This window comes from Dipodomys merriami, unplaced genomic scaffold (genome assembly GCF_024711535.1).
Source record: "Dipodomys merriami isolate MVZ:Mamm:240054 unplaced genomic scaffold, mDipMer1.0.p SCAF_15, whole genome shotgun sequence".
NCBI lineage: Eukaryota > Metazoa > Chordata > Mammalia > Rodentia > Heteromyidae > Dipodomys > Dipodomys merriami.
The window spans coordinates 26,982,003-27,001,926 of record NW_027202826.1 but is presented as its reverse complement, the minus strand read 5'-3'; the positions used below and the strand labels follow the sequence as shown (position 1 = coordinate 27,001,926).

The 19,924-nt window shown below is 37.8% G+C and overlaps 1 protein-coding gene across 14 annotated transcripts in view; it reads left to right on the top strand.

Moving 5' to 3' along the window:
- Window positions 1-19,924, top strand: part of Camk2d (calcium/calmodulin dependent protein kinase II delta) — a 258,224-nt gene that overhangs the window by 227,547 nt on the left and 10,753 nt on the right. For all 14 annotated transcript variants that reach the window (XM_070022483.1, XM_070022490.1, XM_070022485.1 and 11 more), the window contains one exon: window positions 15,672-15,747. In XM_070022483.1, coding sequence (XP_069878584.1) covers window positions 15,672-15,747 — 76 coding nt within the window. The remainder of the gene's footprint in view (window positions 1-15,671; window positions 15,748-19,924) is intronic.

Below are 19,924 nucleotides of genomic sequence, written 5' to 3'. Positions count from 1 at the left end.
GTGTTGTGGTGAATAGACTAGATTTGAATCCCAGCCCAGTTCAGCATGGGCTGTGTAATTTGAATCCTCATGCAAATCATGCTAAGTCACATGCACAATAGGGATGATCTATCAGTACAAAAGGAAAAGGAAATTTCCAGTGATTCCATCCAACAGTAATTACAGTTCCTAAAGCCTGGACACAATGGGCAAAGGGATTGCCACATACCCCCGAGACCCCTGGCCTTTGGCTCTCAGAAAAAGCAGAGATTCCTGCCTGCTCTTCCCTTGAGCACAGAAGGGACCTGTGAGGTTCTGGTTTCTAGCATTATTGTTTCTATTATCTCCCCCATTTATTTTAGGAAATGGGAGTAAAAGTCAATACCTATATCTAGCCAAGTACACACACACACACACACATACACACACACACACACACACACACACACACACACACACACTCACACACACACACGGCAGCTGCCCCAAAACAGAAAGCAAATTCAATTTTAAGTTAAAATACATGTGATTTTGTAAATAAAAATGTATTGAACATTTTTCCTTTATCTTATAATGAATTTGAAACACCTAGATCATTTTAATGTACTTTGGGCGTTCATAATAACATAATGACCACATCAGGCACCTCTCAGTCCATGAATTAGTTGCCTCGTTTATATATTAACTTAATTCTACTTGCAGGCTTAAAGGTTTGAGTTCAGAGACATTTTTATTCTTTAATTACTCCTAAGAGATAAGACTGAAAAGTCTTCTTACTTTTGCCCCTGGGAATCACTTTAAGAGAAACATTCACTGCTTTTGCCTGTGTCTCAATGATCACTGCTAAGACTTTAAAAAGAAAAAGAGGAGTTGATTGTTTTGATAAAAAATGAAATATACTCTTTTAAATAGTACATATTTAAAAATACATGGGAAGTCTTCTTAAGCCTCTCCTTCAGAGGATTCCTTTCAGTGTTCCTCAATGAGACACTAACCAGATAGACCTTAACAGACTAAATGTGCATGACTATTATTTGTTTTTGAAATGAGTTTATACAGGATCATTGAATTCTGTATTAGTATCATTGCATTTGGTTATTTAGAATGTGTCAAGAAAAACACAGATGGTAAATATTAAGGAGAGAACTTTGGATTTTAGGAGTTTTGAGGTAATAAATGCATATTGCATATGATTTTCCAATTTAGAAAGAACAAACCAGGACCCGTTGACCCATGCTTATAATCCTAGCCATTCAAAAAGCTAAGATCTAAGGATTGCAGTTTGAAGACAACCCAAGCAGGAAAGTTTGTGGAACTATAATAAACTACCCTCCCCTTAAAAGAAGCCAGAAATGGAGCTATAGCTCAAGTGGTTAGAGCACAAGCCTTGAGCAAAAGGAGCTCAGGGACAGCACCTGGACTTTAATTCAAACCTGAGGATGGCAAAAAAACAAAAAGAAAGGACAACAAAAAAATTTCTCTCTATGATATCATTTGAATTAGGAAATGTTTTCAATTGAAGAAAATAACATGTTGAGGTAACGTCTGTTTCAAAGGGAGAATTTTTCACTGTGCCCAGCGTACTTTGAATTAGAGACTTCTAATCAACTATTGTATCACATTATTCAAACTCAAGCTGGATAAAAATATATTCCTGAACAATAGAGAAATACCTCTGAAAAGATTAATGGTCTATAATAAAAAAAAAATGGAGCTTGCTTCCTGGAGACTACATAGATTTTTTAGAGGTGTTTTTACTAACATAGAAATAGAATGAGCACTTAAGATCACATATTTAAATTTCTCTTCAAGCAATAGAAGTTCTTTGTCCATAGCTTTTATAAGAAAATGAGTGCTTATGAAAGAACCTATTAATGTTCTTTAACTATAGGAAGACTTTATAAAACACCAATGTAGTGCTTACCTATTACAAAGATTGTTAACAAAAAAATCACTTGTTTGAAGTAAGTTTGGCAACAACTTGAATTGCTATGTATAGATAGAATTTACTAGCATGAGCAGAGGTATGAATTATTGGAGGCCTTCCTCAGTATGGTGTTTTACCTAAGCCCTTATTTCTCATTAGTGGCGTGTGCTTAGGATTGTTCTATGACCATATAATACTAGAGATACCCTTTGAAAGCCCATTCCTAAGTGGCTTTCAAGAATTTCTAAATCAGTATTACCATTTTATTCCAGAGTTATTTTCGATGAAGGATCCTTCCTGGTATTGACTTGTTTAATACAGACATGAATTTTCTAATTGTAGAATGTTACTAATTCACCTGAATTCAAAGCCTTGATAAATTCTCATCATTTGAACAAAGCAAATAAAAGAAAAACAATATGTCCACACCAAATATGCATCTATTCCAAGTGACCCTTTATAATTGATAGTGCTTATTTACATCTCATAATTCATTTAGAATAAGTGAGAATAAGACCCACATATTCAGCTCTGAAATAGATGGTTTATAAATTGAATTTTGACTATAGTCACATTATTGATACCAGTCATCAGAGCTTAACAAACCTGAGCCTGTTGATACCAATATTACTGAGCCTATACTATTTGGCCAAGATATTTCAATACACACTTTTAAATTAACTTGACAAGCTGAATTTAGGATAGATTATTTCAATGCCAAACTGGTTATCAAATGTAATTGTGAACTTTCCCAAGAGCTGGCTGCTATAACCAATTAGGAAACTGTGGTCTGGTAGTGTTTTCATCTTCCCACAATAAACTTTGAAAAATAGAGTAACTAGCTTTTGATCCTAGTATTCTTATTACTTCTGTCATAGGTATGACAGAAATGTATATCACTTTCTGTGTATTTCTAAGTGTGTTTATGGTGAAAATGTAATACGCTAGTGATTTTGTCTGACCCTAAATATATCTTGGAAGTTATGCTAGGCCTGTGTTATTCAGGCTGACTCCGCTTTATCTCTGTATTGTTGTTTGTTGTTATTGTTGTTGTTGTTGGTAGTGAAAGTCAAACACACGATCTTGCACTTGCTACATGAACTTCTCAATCACTAATTTGCAGTATCAATACAATGACTGATATGGCAAAGGGCTACCATATTGATCCTTTTTGAATACATAGGTGCATATAATATACTAGCTCCCGTCCTTTGGATCTATAATGCTGTATGTACAAATATACTATCGACTGATCCAACAGATCCATATTTTTTCCAAATTTTCTAGCTTAAAAAATAAATGTCATAATTGTTGTATTTGTCTCATAAACCTTTTTTATTAGTTCCCCAGGTAGTTTTGTTTGTGGATGCTCTAAAAACAATACATGAGAGAGAGTGGGTTCTACTGTATGCTTTGGGAATTCACCTTGTTATTTCTTCCTTCCCTGGACTTGAGTCGCTCATTTATTTGGGAAGGTACAGACTGGATAGGGCTGGACTTTACAATTGAAGTATAAGCTAGTATATTTTGCAGCTGCTGAACATAAGAATTAGGTAGAAAAGATGTGTTTGCATAGACAAGAGATACTGCTGTGTATTTCTGGTTGACTCTATCATCTTCTAAGCTATCCTGTCAGTCTCTTCGAGGACAATAAACCACCAAGGGCTAAATGGAAATATTTAGCACTGTAAAGAAGTGAGATGACATTCTTACAGGAGAAATATCCTCACAATATTAGGTGTTAAAACTGCTTGACTTCAACCTCGTTGATGCAATACTGATGTGAGAAAACTTGAAATCTAACCATGAGACTCTGCTAACCTGGAGACAGGGAGGGGAAAACAATAAAACCCTTCAAAAACATCACATGAAATTCAAAATATTTGAAGCAATAACATTTTTCAGCTATTCTATGAGAGTCCTTAGAGTTCTTTTCCCATGAACAAATCCTACAACCCCATATTTCAATTAGTATTACTGCAGGTATGTGTTTAGGTAGTTGGGTTTTTGTTTTGTTTTGTTCTTCACAAAACTAACAAAGAGATATGAAATTCATTAGAAAAAGAATATTCTCTTCAGTTCTTCCTGCTTTATTGGTCTCTTTAACCAAGGTCATACTTACAAATCTACCAGCTAAATTACTCAGGAAAAGTGTGGTCACAAATACAAGCATGTATTGAATTTTGCTTTTCACTAAATCTATGTGTTATCTTTTCATGAAAGAATGTTATAAGATACTACAAAGAAATTTAACTATTTTCTAAATAACAACAATAAAAAATACCTGAGAAGATCAAAAGCTATTTATGGATTCACAGGATTTCAGTTGTTCTCAATGTTTTATCCTTCTGGCTATTAATATTGAAAGAAAGAACCTGGGTGCTAGTGGCTCAGTCCTATAATCCTACCTATTCAAGTGATTGAGATCTAAAGATTCACAACTCAAAGCCAGCTAGAGCAGAACATCCCATGAAATTTCTACGGCCTATCTATAATGACACACAGGCTTTTTTCTTTATCATGTGACTTGGGAGATAGTCTATCTAATCTCCATTACTAATGATTTCAAGAATCGTCAGCTCTTATGTTTGTGTTTAAGTTTCCCAATATCAAATTTATTCCGAATATTAGGTTTTATACCTTTGTTGTCATTTGTCATTCTAATGTGAATATTTTCTGTGCCATTAAAATTTACCTATAAACATATAAAATAAAAAGATAATGTTGGGCTAGAGGTATTTTTCAAGTGTTAGACTGCCAGCTGAGCAAGCAAGCCAAGAAGGTCCTGAGTTTAAACTGGCAACAAAAGAAAAGCAGAGGAGAGGGGAAAGGAAAGAGAACTTTAACTTTTGCCCTGAAAGATGCATGCCCTCTTTTCATTAACATTATGTAAAACTGATAGGAAAGGATTGTTATGGTATCAAGATTTAGGAGAAACTAAATATTCTTCATGACCAAAAAAAGGAAAGAAAATTTTAAAAAAACTGTATAAATATTTTTAAATCCTATGTCATATTTACTCTTCCAGGTCTATGTTTTCCCCTTTGCAAAAATAATTTTATCACTTAGTTCAGCCTAAACATACCCCTTAAAAATGCATAGAAATTCTCTTGGCATGAAGCACATAAGATAAATACCACTGGAGTACAATTTGTAATCATAAATCCATGCAGATGGTGCGAGTATTTAAAACAGTTTCTTAAAACCTTAGTCTTTTATGTCATCAGCTCTTAACTGGAAATGGTACCACACCTAAGTGAATCATGGAGCATCTCAATACTTAAAATACTCTGTGCTTTTCACAATGCTCTACTATTTCCAGTATCTACTGGGCAGCTGGGGGTAAGAGTCATACAATTACTTTGGTGTGGTTTACTGAATTCTTTAATAGAAGCAAATGTTCCCTGTAACCACATATTTCTTTATCCCATTAAACTTTTAAGGGGTTTCTCTATAAAAAAAATCTTCATACTGATTTCACACATCTCTTCAATTTTATAATAAACATTTTTAAAAATTATTTTTAAGTAGCTGTACAAAGGTGTTGCCATTTAACAAAGCAGTTTATGAATACAATAAATCTTGATCAATGTCACCCCTTTCAACCTTCTCAGCCATCCCCAACCCTTCCCTCAATCCCTCACTCTTAATTTTGTAGCATATACCTTAGATTCTTGACTGCCTTTTCCTCCTCTTCTTTGCTTCCTTTCTCCTTGACCCCACCCCACCCCTTTGGAATACTGCTTCCTGATGTTTCAATTTGTTGAACTTTACCTTTCTAAGGAATTATACTCTTTGAAATCTCCCTGGAATCTACTATAGTTCAGTTAATATATGTGTATACACTTGCATACCACCCAATGTATTTACTTATCAGTTTGTAAGCTAAATCTGACTTCCAAATATAAGGGAACACATGCATCTGCCATATTTTGTTATGATCTAATAATATCCTTGCAAACTATTCTTTTTACAAAAATTATCCCAGTGCTATGTCTTTCTGTTCTTGATTGATAGGCCATATGGGATAAGACTAATAGTACTTCTTTCTCTAATCCTCTAACACTAACACCTGGAAACTTCTCTGCACCATAAAGAAAGTACAAGGATAGTTTGAATAATTTTTCCTCAGTCTTGTGATCCTCAAATGCTTAAAGGACTGAAGAGTTGATGTTATTGAACAGGTAATTTCAGATATAAGGAACTTTACAGCAATTTCTGGAAAATATTCTGGTACATGAATTTGGCAATTGTTCAGTCTGATAACTGAATACAGTATTATAGGTTTTGCGTCCAATGGACCCTAGAATCCTTGAAAAGTATAATTTTGAAAGCTAAAATAATGGAAATTACTCTCTCCAGTGTTAACTAAGATGAAACACTGGTAAAAAATCAAAATAAAGTACTGAGAAATAAGCATTTAATTGCACAGAACATACTAGGGATTGCTGAGTTGATAGACACCTTCTTTTTATAAAGCAACCACAAGCATGAGCATGATCTTGGTTTGTATATTTGCCTAACATAACTCTACCCCAGGTTGTGTGTCTAAGGACAATAATGCTTTGGGGCACCCAGTTGTGTGAAATTGGTGTGATAATTAATTACAAATGTGCCCCAGTAATTAAATAGTCAGTCATCCTGCCAGAGTAAGTTCAAAAGCATTTAGGTGGTTCAATTAAGTTTGCAATTTCCAAATATTGAATTAGGCACTGCAGGCTGAAAGGAGCATAGATCAGCAAATTACAAAGCAGCCAAGCCAAGCCCTAACCCCAGCACAGCTTCTGAATTGGTTGGATGACTTAAAAAAGTCATTTAACCTCCTTGTCCTTCAAGTGTCTATTGCAGTCCAGAAATGTATTACCTCAGGGTAATACATTTTGTAGAATGCAAAAGCTAAATTAAATAGAAATACACATGTTAAGAAAGAGTAAATGCCAGACACGGGTGGCTCATGCCTATAATCCAAGCTACTCAGAAGGCTGAGATCTGAGGACTGCAGTTCAAAGCCAGAAAAGAAGAAAGAGGAGGAGGAGGAGGAGGAGGAGGAGGAGGAAGAGGAGGAAGAGGAGGAAGTGGAGAAGGAGGAAGGTTTGTAAGACGCATCTCCAATTAACCAGCAAAAAGCTGAAATGGAGATGTAAGTTGAGTGGTAGAGTGCCAGCCTTGAGTGAAAAGCTAAAGGATAGTGCACAGGCCTTGAATTCAAGCCCCAGTATCAGTACAAAAACTAAAAATGAAAAGAGTAAGTGAGCAGGAGTGTTAATTAAAGGTGATATGCCCCAAACACACTGAACAGCCATTTTATTGATCCAATTTTTAATTGTTGAAAAAGGCATCTTTAACCAAAGGAGGATACTCTTAGTTGAGGAACGCAAAAGCACAATACCTATGTGCCTCTGTTCATATAACATAATATTTATTGAAATGCACCCAGGAGATGTAAACAAGAGACTTTTACTTTGTTGTTGTTCTCTTTTTATCTTCTTTGTTCCTTTATCTGTCTTTGGGAGGGTAAGGAATGGAGGGACAAAGGATAAACAAATGTAGCAGTGATCCTCACTAGGCACTGCGTTGAAAATGAACTATACAACTTGTGGGTGGGGACCAGAGGAGAGAGTGAGGGAAGGGGTAACACTGTCCAAAAAGAAGTGTGCGCTTTACCTGACATATAACTATAACCCCTCTGTATCTCACCTTTATAATAACAAAATTTTAAAGCCATGTTTAGGCAAAATTCATATGAGAATCTCAACATGTGACCATCTTCAAACATCCTAATGGCAACCAATTTGCAGGTGTAAAGGTAGCACATTTTTTAGTTCAAGTTTTAGTGTAGCTAAGTTTTAGTGTAGTTTTACCTCAATATTCTGATTAGTCCAAATCTACACAAATGAAAGGTTTAGTCTCAATTAAGATGCTGCTCAGTACTCTTTACTTTGCTTAAACATTGACTGGAAATCCCTAGTTGATTCTGTGAGCTATTTACATGTTAAATCTGCTGTCATCCTATCATGGAAGATTATGTAACATCATATATCGTGGTCATTCTGCTGAATAAAGCACCAAAATCCACAAGAACATTCACAGTTAGTACAATCATGTCCAGGCTACTATCAAACATGACTATCATATTTGCATTGATCTATTGTTTTAAAATGTAGACTTGCCAGGTGCAGGTTGCTCATCCCTGGAATGCCAGCTAGCTACATGGGAGGCTGGGATCTGAGAATCAATGTTTGAAGCCAACCTGGGCAATAATGAGACTCTTTTCTCCAATTAACCAGTAAAAAGTCAGAAGTAAAGCAATGGTTCTACTGAGCAAAAAGGCTAAGGGCCAGTGCCTAGGCCCTGAATTCAAGCCTTAGTACTGGCACACACTTGTGTGTATACACACACACACAATGTAGACTGTATTTTAACTGTACTATTTATGTATATAATATGTATGTATGTATGTATGTATGTATGCATGCATGCATGCATGCATCCATTTGAAGTAACTGACTTAGGATTAAGAGTTCCAATTCAAAATGGCAACATCTTGGTCAGATATATGACTATCCTAAGACAAAGCAATGAAGACAGGAGCCATGAGGAAGATCAATATTGAGGAGGTAACATTTGAGCAGAAGGTTGGAGTTGATTTCCATCTCCAGACAGAACCAGAAGAGCTTCCAAGTGAGAGGAAATGTAGAGAAAAATACAATGTTACCTTATAATCAGTACTTGAAGGGCAAACTTCTTGGTATGTCTGGTATTCTGTTCAGAATAGGTTCTATGGGAGCCTCATTAGTACAAAACAAACAAATGAGTGTCAAGAGAAAAAACTGGAAAACAAAATAGAAAGACCTTTCAAACAACAAAAGAAAGTGTGAGTTTTCTTTGCTAGAGGGTGGAGAAGACATCCAGAAACCTTAAAGGGACTAAGGAGGAAAGCTATAGAGAAAAGGTATAGGCCTAGTGTTGGAAAAGACCTTTGGAACAAGAAGAGCTGGAAGTTTCTGCTAGCCTGAATCAGCGCAGAGGCAAGCGCCTAGGGAAAAGAAAAAAAAAAAAGTGTGAGAAACATTTGGCCAAGCAGCAAGGAGCTAGTGATGCATTGTAGAATCACAAGCAAAAGAGGCAGCAAGACCAACGAGAGTTAGAAGAAAAGCAGGGAGCGCCAGGAAGGATATGAAATGAGCCATGTGATGGGAGAGGTTTGGGATGCGCCTAGAAATATGAATGTGGAGCCTGGAAAGATTGAATTGATTTATCAACTGATTTGGCAGCCTTCAGCATGTGGTCAGAGCCAGAGAGGAGAGAGAGGCTGCCAGGGGAAAGAAAATGAAATGAGGAGGACGTGGAGAATATACCCTAGGAAATGTCTATAAAAGTGCCAAAGGAAAAGAATTATTCATGGATGGCTGTATAGGGGGCACACAGAGAGTAGAGTCCAGAATAAAACCAAGGTGCGCTGGGAGAAAGCAGGCAGATGACCTGATTGGGTTTGGATGCATCAAAAAGAATTGTATTTTCTCACATTATGCACAAACAGTAAAACTTTGTCTTGAAGGTTATATAGATGGCAATTTAAAACACTGGTATAAACAGGACAATAGGTTTGCAATATGAGGTGTGAAAAGGGCCTCAAATAATAATAATAATAAAATAATAATAATAATTATTATTATTTTTATTTTTATTATTATTTTATCTCCTGGGGATATAACCCAAAGTTTTCAGCATTCTAGGCAGGTGATGTGTATAAACTAATTCTAAGCTTTTCCAAAGGCCTGATATTGAGTCTCTAAAATAAATGGAAATATTTAAAGTTCAGGTAGAGAAAAGTAATGGGTTATTCCAGAGAATTTAAGATCATGCAAGTGTAGCTGGGTGCTGGTGGCTCATGCCTATAATCCTAGCTACTCAGGAAGTTGAGATCTGAGATTGCAGTTCAAAGCCAGCCTGGGCAGAAAAGTCCCCATGAGCTTCTTTTCTTCAATGAAACTCCAGAAAAACAGAAGTAGAGCTGTGGCTCAAGTGGTAGAGCGCTGTGAGCAAAAGAGCTCAGAGATAGAGCCCAGGCCCTGAGTTCAAGCACCAAGACTGACAGAGAGAGAGAGAGAGAGATTATGCAAGTGGTTCAGAAAGGCTGGAAATTTGGCTTGGTGATAGAGCACTTGCTTAGCACGTGTGAAGCCCTGAATTCCTACCCCTAGCACCAGAAAAAGAAAAAGGAAAAAAGGGGGGGAGGGGGTCTCAAAGTAAATAAAAGGATAAAAGGAGGAGAAAGTTCTGAGTTGAAAGGGAGGAAGAAATCAATATCCTACACCTTTCGGCACTGGTAAGATCTTAATCTTTATCTGTTAAACAAAGAGGTGGTGGCCTCTATCTGCATTCCCTCAGGGCATGGTTGTGCTAATGGAGTTGAGCAAACCTTGATTGGTAAATTGTTTTATTATATAATCACTCTCAATTGAGCCTTTGTTGTCTTTCCTTATTGGTTCTTTGCTTTTAAAACACTGAGAACCTTTCACATCTTTTTCATACTCTTTCAGGACTCTTTAAATGCTTTTTAAAAAGTGAATTTATCTGGCTTTGGATGGCTCAAGACTACTAGTTACTAGACAGGACCTCAGAATCTCTATTTGAAGCTCTGCAGGGCATAGAAATCTACTCTTATTTCCTATTTACCAATTAACTACCTCAACAAAGCTCAAGTTGGACGTGGTGCTGTGGCTCAACACACTAGTCTTGAGTGAAAAAGCTCAGGGACAGTATCCAGGCCCTTAGTTCTAGATCCATGACCAACAAAAATTAAAATTAAAATGGAAAAAGCTCAAGTGATTTTTTTCAAGGGAAAAAAACCAAGGATTGGTGTCCAGGTCCTGAGTTCATGCCCAGTACCAAGACTGACTAAATAAATAAATAAATGAACTTATATGGGAAACCACTATGTGTGTTTGAATGGAGAACAGTTAGGAATCTGAAGCATCCTGGTCACATGCTTTTTCTCTCATCCCTTCCCCTAACCTGGAAATCCCCAGAAGCTACTTTAAGACTTGTGAATAGAAGCTTGAACACCTCATTTCTAGAAATAAAATTGCTGGGTAGCCAGCTGCTTGTAATCACAGTGTTTGTGGTACAGGAAGCACTGCTATTCAGAGAATATTGTAGTGCTAAGCTCTCCTTGTGTTGCTGTCATTAAAGACAGGTTCCCTAGTCCCTAACTTTCCCTGCTTGGATTTCTGGAATGATCAGCAATGTGTGTGTGTGTGTGTGTGTGTGTGTGTGTGTGCCAGTACTGACACTTGAACTGAGCACCTGGTACTCTACCTCAGACTTTTTGCTCCAGGCTACAGCTCTAACACTTGAACCACCCCTTTACTTCTACTTTTTGGGTGGTTAATTGGAGACCAATTGATAGGTCTGCCTAGGGTGGCTTCCACCTTGGTCTTCAGATCTCAGCCCCTTGAGTAGCTAGGATTGCAGGCCTGAGCCTAAAATCCTTTCTTATAGTCAGGATGAATGAAGGCCAAAGAAGGTAGAACAGAGTGATTCAGTCCAGAGACATGGGAACTGACCCCTCTAAAGTTTCCCTCCTGGTCAGCCAACCTCCATCTCTCCTTCTTCCTCTCTTGTCAGATGCTGAACTTGTAGCAACAGCTCCAACCACAAGCCAGTTACTATATACAAATGATTCACTTGCAGCCTTCTGGTCTCCTTTAAAGAGTCAGCTGTCATGCGCTGCCTGCCCTGTGACTCACTCACTCGGGCTCTTTTGCCCCAAGGAAATGAGCACTCAAGATTCCTGAGTTCCAGGCCCCTCCTAAAAGCCGAGGGAGTCATGTGGCTGCTGTGATGATACAGAGCAGAAGCATGCTGGCTGGCGAATTCCCAATTGCTGCTCAGCCAGAAGAAAAAGCAAAACAAAACAAAAATTTGCTTCTGAGCAGCAAAACTAAGAGATGTGGCTTTCATTATGCAGGACAAAAGTTAAGTTGAGGCATAAAGACTATCTGGGAACTGAGTATTTTGCATGTGTGATTCCAAGAGTGAGAGAAAGCCTTCCATAGAAATGCTTCTTACTCTATATTGTGTTTGAGGAAATGTAAGGCTTCCAGAAGCTCTAAGAAATGCTTCTGAACTTTTCATTCTCTGACTAATGAAGCTCCACCACAGACTGTGTGTGTGTGTGTGTGTGTGTGTGTGTGTGTGTGTGTGTGTGTGTGTGTGTGTGTGTGAGAGAGAGAGAGAGAGAGAGAGAGAGAGAGAGAGAGAGAGAGAGAGAGAGAGCTTGTATGTGTTTGTAGGTGCTGTGGGCCTTCAACTCAAGGCCTGCATACTATCTCTTAGTTTGTCACTCAAAGCAGGCTTTCAACCACTTGAGCCACAGCTCTACTTCAGGCTTTTTGGTGGTTACAGCTAAGAATTGCAAGGACTCTCCAACCTCATCTGGCTTGGAACTGTGATCTTCACATCTCAGCCTCTTAAGTAGGAAGCACTGCAGGCAGGAGCCACCATGCCCAGCTAAGACTTTTCATAATTGCCTGTTTGTTGTTGTTTTAGTTTCAAAAGATTGTTTTCCAATCAGCCATATAGCAAACTAAAAATGTTTATGTGTTGTTGTTGTTGTTACTGTTTCACAAAGAATTGTGACAAGTGCTGTGATTACAGGTATGAGACACTGTGCCCTGCTAATTGTTAGTTTTAAAATGACGATTTCATGGGAATTGCAATCTTTGGTAGCCAATCTTTTATACTCATTTTCTGAGTTCCTTCTCAACAGTGCCCTTTTCATGATGGAATTAAGTCGCCTGTCAGTTGCTTTTGGCCAAAGCTTCATACTGCTGAAGCAACAGACAGAGGAATCACCTACTGCCCAGAATAATTAAGCTAGGATGTGTCCTTGGCAGAGACCTCTGCTAGCACCTTTATTGATAGGCTTTGAGAGTTGATAATTCTACTGATAGCCATCAGTGGAATGAACAAGGATAATACGTGTTTTAGATGTGTGTAAGAGCTAAGGATCCTAGGGTTGTGTTATTTTATGTATGCATAGAGTAATTGGTTAATCAAATATGAATTCTAACCTGTACATTGTTAACAACCATTTTATAGACGATTTTATTAATTACTTTGTGTGTGTGTGCATGTGTGTGTGTGAAGTGTGGGGGGGGGTATGTGTGTATCTGTGTAAGTCAGTTTTGGAACTTGAACTCAGGACCTTGAGTGCTCACTTGGCTTTTTCATTCAAGGCTGTCACTCTACCATTGAGCTACATAACCACTTCCTGCTTTTTGGTGGTTAATTGGCGATAAGAGCATCACAGAATTTTGCCAGGGCTGGTTTTGGACCATGATCCTCAGATCTCGGCCTCCTGAGTAGTTAGGATTACAAGCATGAGACACCAATGCCCAGCATTAATAATTAATTTTATAAGATAATCAGTTACTATATTTGTCACAGTTTTATATAGTCTTAATGACATCTAATTAGGCTTACAGGATATTTATCTTTAAATAAGCACTCATCACCTGGATCATTGTGAATGTAAACTTAAAATTAAGCTTGTGATCAAAATCAACAGATCAGATTCATAGAATATCCAGATTGGATTTATAAATGGGGAACTAGAAATACAGGTTAGCTTTTTGAAGGTAAATACTAGTTTTATTACCTCACTAGGATAAATTGGAAATATGTTTTTGTGCTCCCCCTTCTCCATTCTGGTCTATTTAGAATGACTTTAAGAGAGTATAATAATGTCCCTAAAAACAAAGCTCAGGAAAATTTAATTTTTAAAATGTTCCTGGCAGTAATTTCATGTGTAGGCCAGCAGATCAGTGATCATAAGTCTCAACTGGCCAATTCTCACATATTTTGTACATCCATTTTATTAAAAATATTGTCCAAAGCTTTTTTAGGGACTATTAAAAAAAAACAGCATATTCTTTGCTCCTAGGAACGTGTAGTCTAACTGGGAAGACAGTTTATGAAGTGTACAAAATTTGATAACCGTTTAAACAAATAATGGAGTTTAACAAAAGAAAATGTTAAGGTATAACATCTACATACTTACAAGTGAATGGCACACATACAAATAGGAGACAGAACTTTTGAGGCAGATGTAACCAGAAAAGAATTTACTGAATAAGTGAGATCTGAGCCAAATCAACCAGTAATAATTTTACCAGTTGTGGGCTAGAAATAGAAGCAAATCATGTTTGGTGTTTGGGTTTGACAGCAATTCAGGAGGTTGCCATCTGCTCCTTGGCCTACATTCACAGCACCAAAGCTTAGGTCTCCTTTCTAATTTAGAGTTTACTAAAAGCCATTTATCTAAATAAGATGGCCCCTCACAATGGTATTGTGTTTTGTAGGGCCTGAGCTCAACAATAGATACATTTGTACCTTGCTGCCTATCTTCATGTAAGAAATCACCTGTACTTTGAAGATGTACATTCATAGCTTAATCCTTTTCTGTGGTTAAATTGATTTGATCTTCACAGTGACTAGCATATTTTTTATTGTCCAAAAAAATTTTATTCATTACCTGACATAGGGAATTCTAACCTGTCTGTATAACACTTGAATAATAACAATAAATTTATATTTAAAATATTTGAAAGCTGCAATCCAAACACAAATCATCTACAAGGTGTGTCTCCCCTGTTTAGAACACTAGTCATTAAAATGTTAAGATCGCCTTACAGTATTTCCAAATTATTTACTACATTCTGAATATCTGTGAGGAATATATACCTCATATTATGTAACTGGTAAGAAATAATGATGACCGTCAGAGGTCAGAACCCTATTTAAATGCAGGTTCTGGAAAGCTAGAAGTAGAGCTGTGGCTCAAGTGGTTGAGTGTCAACCTTGAGAGAGAAAAAAATAAGCAAGAAATTCAAACCCCAATACCAGCACAAAACTTTTTGATTAATTAGTTAATCCTTTTTTTTTTTTTTTTTTGGAAATGAAATGCAGTTTCTGCTGGGCACCAGTGACTCACACCTGTAATCCTAGCTACTCAGGAAGCTGAGATCTAAGGATCATGGTTCAAAGCTAGCCCAGGCAGGAAAGCTCATGAGACAATCATAGCCAAACAAGGTAGAAGTGGAGATATGGCTCAAGTGGTAAAGCACTAGTCTTGAGCACAAAAGCTTGGGGACAGCACCCAAGCCTTCACTTCAAGACCCAGGACTAACATGCGTGCGTGTGCACGCGCGCACACACACACACACACACACACACACACACACACGGTAGGTTCCAGATGTGATGGTCTAGTGTAAGGCCCAAAGATCTTTTTTTTTTTTTTTCCTGTTGGTCGTGGGGCTTGAACTCTGGGCCTCAGCTCTTCAGCTCAGGACAAGTGCTCTACCATTTGAGCCACATCGACACTTTCAATTTTCTGGTGGTTTATTGGAGATAAGAGTGTCACTGACTTTCCTGCCCAGGCTGGCTTTGAACTGTGATCCTCCGATCTCAGCCTCCTGAGTAGCTAAGATTACAGGCATGAGCCACCGGTGCCCAGCTGGATCTCTGTTTCTAAGAGTCTGAAGAGGCAGATGAAGCTGGTCTGTGCACTCTGAGCAGGAAGCTTGCACAAAGAAGATCAGCACCGTCTCTCCATGATAAGTAGATCTTATGGTCCTATGCTGCTTAAGAAAAGTAGTTATGTTATTAGACTTACATTTCATGTGCAATGTTGTTAGTTATATTGTATACAAGCTTTGTCCTTTGTTCTCACCCAGTGTTGTATCTTCACTTTCAGCACGAAAGCAGGAGATTATTAAAGTGACAGAACAACTGATTGAAGCTATCAACAATGGGGACTTTGAAGCTTACACGTGAGTACAGACACATTTAACTTGCTATCATATGCAGGGCAAATATGATTCCTATATGAATAAATTCTTCTGAACTTATGAATAACCCCATATTTTATACTTACATTTAACCCTAATAGTTCCCCTAAAGTTTATGCTTACGGTTATTCATTTATAATTTAATGATTTATTTAATTTAAATAACCCTAAGTTTTATATGGCAACATTTGTCACATAAATGGCCAAAGAGCTGGAATGAGAAAAATAAGTGATTTGAGGTTTCAGGGAGCTCAGCTCTGTAATTCTAGCTACTCAGGAGACTGAAGGCTGAAGAACATGTTTCGAAGCCTGCCTAGCCAGGGAAGTACCTCCAATTAACTACCATAAACAAATGAACAGAAAAGGCAGAAGGAGAGCTGTGACTCAAGCGGTAGAGCACTAGCTTTGAGTGAAAATGTTAAGGGACAGAGCCAAGGGCCTGAGTTCCAGTTCTAGAATCTGTGTGCATGCACACACACAGACGTACTACACACACACACACACACACACACACACACACACACACACACACACACGAGTCAGGTACTGGTGCCTCACACCTAGCTACTCAGAGGCTGAGAGCTGAGGATCTTGGTTTAAGCCACATTGGGCAGGAAAGTGAGTTTGGCTGAAGTGGTAGAGCAATAGCTTCGAGTGCAAAAGCTTGGGACAGTACATAGAAGAGACACAGAAACAGAGGGAGGGAGGAAGAGACAGAGACAGACAGAGAGACAGAGAGATGGGGAAGGAGGAAGGGAAAAAGAAAAGAGAGGAGAGGAGAGGAGAAGGAAAGGGAAGGGAAGAGAAGAGAAGAGAAGAGAAGAGAAGAGAAGAGAAGAGAAGAGAAGAGAAGAGAAGAGAAGAGAAGAGAAGAGAAGAGAAGAGAAGGGAAGGGAAGAGAAGAGAAGAGAAGAGAAGAGAAGAGAAGAGAAGAGAAGAGAAGAGAAGAGAGAATATTGCAGAGAGCAATGAGATGATCCAACTTTTGATCCAAGGATTAGAGGTGTCTTTATAAGTGAAATGTCTTTGTGGCACCAAATGCGGGAAGATAAAGAAATCCAAAAGAGCAAAGACACCAAGAACAAGCAAACACATTTTAAAACAATGCATCTTGGTCTATGACATATTTTCCTCTGTAGTTCCACAGAGAGACAGGGACAGAGGAAGAAGATCAATAGTGACATCAGCTAGCCACTGTCTTCAATCAGGGCAGCTCAATGTTATCTCTGTCTAGCTTTCATGAGCTTTTGTCCTAAAGGGAATTGTATTCTCTTTTCTTTCTTTTTCCCTCTCTTAAAGAGAAGCAGCAATTTGAATGCTTACCTTAAAGAAATTCCTGGATTGTGAGTTATGTAGTAGATAAAATTGCAATGGAAATTGCTTTGCTCTGAGCAGAAAGTGTTCAGTACAAATAAGGCATGAAGGCTTACTGCAGCAAAAGTATATGAGTCAAAGAGTTACCTATTCAGAATTTAAGGATATAGATCAGTCTGAGCCTTCGCCTTACCCCATAAACAAATTTAGTTTCACTTTAGTGAAATAGTTGAATGCAAAAAAACAAAACAAACAAACAAAAAAATTACAATGACTTTGAACTCTACTTAGTTAGAAAGGTGTTTCTAATTTTAAAATCTGAGAAAGTGACCTGTTGCCAGTGCTAATGCCCATAATCCTAGCTACACTACTCATGAGGCAGAGATGCAGAAGATCAAGATTCAAAGCCAGCCTGGGCATAAAGGTTTGTAACACTCTTGCTCCAAAGTAACCCACCAAAAAGCTGGACTGGAGGCGTATCACAAGTGGTAGAGTACCAGCTGAGTAAATTCAAGGTCCTTCCACCATAGTAAATAAACTCAGGGAAAGTTATCATGACTGTGAAGATAAACTGATTCATCTGTTTAAATATACAACACTAGATTAAATACATAAAGCATATGTAAGTATATAGTATATGTACAGTATATATAGCACACATAGGTATATATGCTTTAAAGTCAATAGTAATTAATAAACTTAGAAAAAATTCTCAAAATGTGTCAAAAGATAACCTTTCCATATTGAGCAGAAAAGATCAACAAGTAGAAAAACAGTTAAAGGACATGGAATAACCATTAACAAAAGAGGAAATAGAACAAGTAAACGTTAAAAGGCACACTGATACCCATCACCTAAACATTATACAAAACCTGCGTGCAAAGGCATCACCTTACAACCAGAGAGACAGAGATCGCCTTGACCTTCCTCAGGACAGACGCAGTGGAAGTGGGTGCAAGCTCTCATGATGCTGGTGGAGACAAGAGTGGAGGGACTCAGAGACCTTATGCCAGAAAGCTTTTGCATAGGTTTAATTTGCTTTAGTCCTCAACTCCTACTCATGAGTATTTAACGTGAGCATTGATCCTGAATCCAAAACATGGATACAAATTTATAAATGAAGATGTACATGGAAGTAGTATTCATAGTAAGAAGCTTTGGGGGAAAAATGTGTGTAAGCCCAACAGTATGGTGTCGGTCAAGTAATGGTGGGTGGTTTATTTCCATGAGTATGTTTATGTAGGGTTTCTAGTGATTTGGCAGAGTATTCAGGATGAGTTTTGAGGGAGAATTGTTTCCTGTTGTTTGTTTTCTGTTTTATTATTATTATTAATTATTAGACAAGCCCTCACTGTGCAGCAATGTTATCCTTAAACTCTTATTTATCCTTCCTCCACCTCCAGAGTATTGGGATTACAGGTGTGCACTACCATAGCTAGCTACTTAACAATCCTTTTGCTGCATATATTTTTTGTTGAATAAAAAGCAGGATATAAAATTGTGCACACATAAATATCGCAACTATGTTAAACTATGTTAGTTAAAAAAATGAACAAGGGAGTGAAATATACCAAATTGTGTAAGAAATTTAAATAAGATTTCTGTAGGAATAAAGTATATGTAGATTTTTTTTTGTCCTGCTTCTTTCCTATTCCTTCTAAATTGCATATAAACTGGTGCTGTCTTTTCCCATTATTTACAAATAAATAGCCTTATTAGTTTTCTGTCATTGCAACAACATACCTGAGGCAATAAACTTTTGAAGATGAAAGGTTTGTTTTGGTCCACAATTTCGGAGGCTTTAGACTAACTAGTCCCATAACTTGGTGTCTGTGGTGGCATAAGTTATTCTGCCAGGGATATGTGGCAGCAGGATACTATTAACCTCATAGCCAGACAGTGAAAGAGGGAGAAAGAGGAGGGGCTGGCGTCACAAAATGCCATTTAAGGGCACGTAGCCAATGATCTAATTTCTTTCCAGTAGGCACCACCTCCTTAAGTGTTCTATCTCCTCCCACTAACAGCAGTGGCCAAGCCTTTACCACATGAGCCTTTGCAGGAAATTCTAGCTCAAACTATCACAATAGACAAGTGCAAAATACAGAAGAGAGTAGATAACTGTAGGAAGTAAATGCATGCAGGCTAATACTTGTAAATTAGATTGTGTACATATACATACTACCACACATATGCATGTGTTCACACACACGCACATATCAACTGTTTTTAGCATGACCTAATAAACTACCCTTGAAATTTAAAAAATAGTAAAACCTGGGTTAAGAACTATGTGGTCAGAGCAAAGATTTCTTTTTACACAATGTTTTATAACTCTGTGCCATAGAACATGCATTTACTCTTTCTGCTGGTAGGACCTTGTTAGACCCTTAAAGAATACATTCTTTTTGTTTTGTTTTGTTTTGTTTAGTTTGTTGTTTTTTTTTTGTTTTGTTTTTTGGGGTCCAGTCATGGGGCCTGAACTCTGGGCCTGGGTGCTGTCCCTCTGCTCTTCAGCTCAAGGCTAGCGATCTACCACTTGAGCCACAGTGCCACTTCCGGCTTTTTTCTTTTTGCTTATGTGGTGCTGTGGGATCAAACCCAGGGCCTCATGCATGCAAGGCAAGCGCTCTACCACTGAGCCACCTTCCCAGCCCAAGAATACATTCTTAAAAAAAATATTTATTCTTGTATAGCTCAGTTGGTAGAGCACTAGCTTTGAGAAAAACTCAAGGACAGCACCCAGGCCCTGAGTTCAAACTCTAGGATAAGCAATAAAGAAAGAAAGAAAGAAAGAATTCTTTTGAAATGGAATGTTGTTATTACATGGGAAAAAGCTTATGCTTTG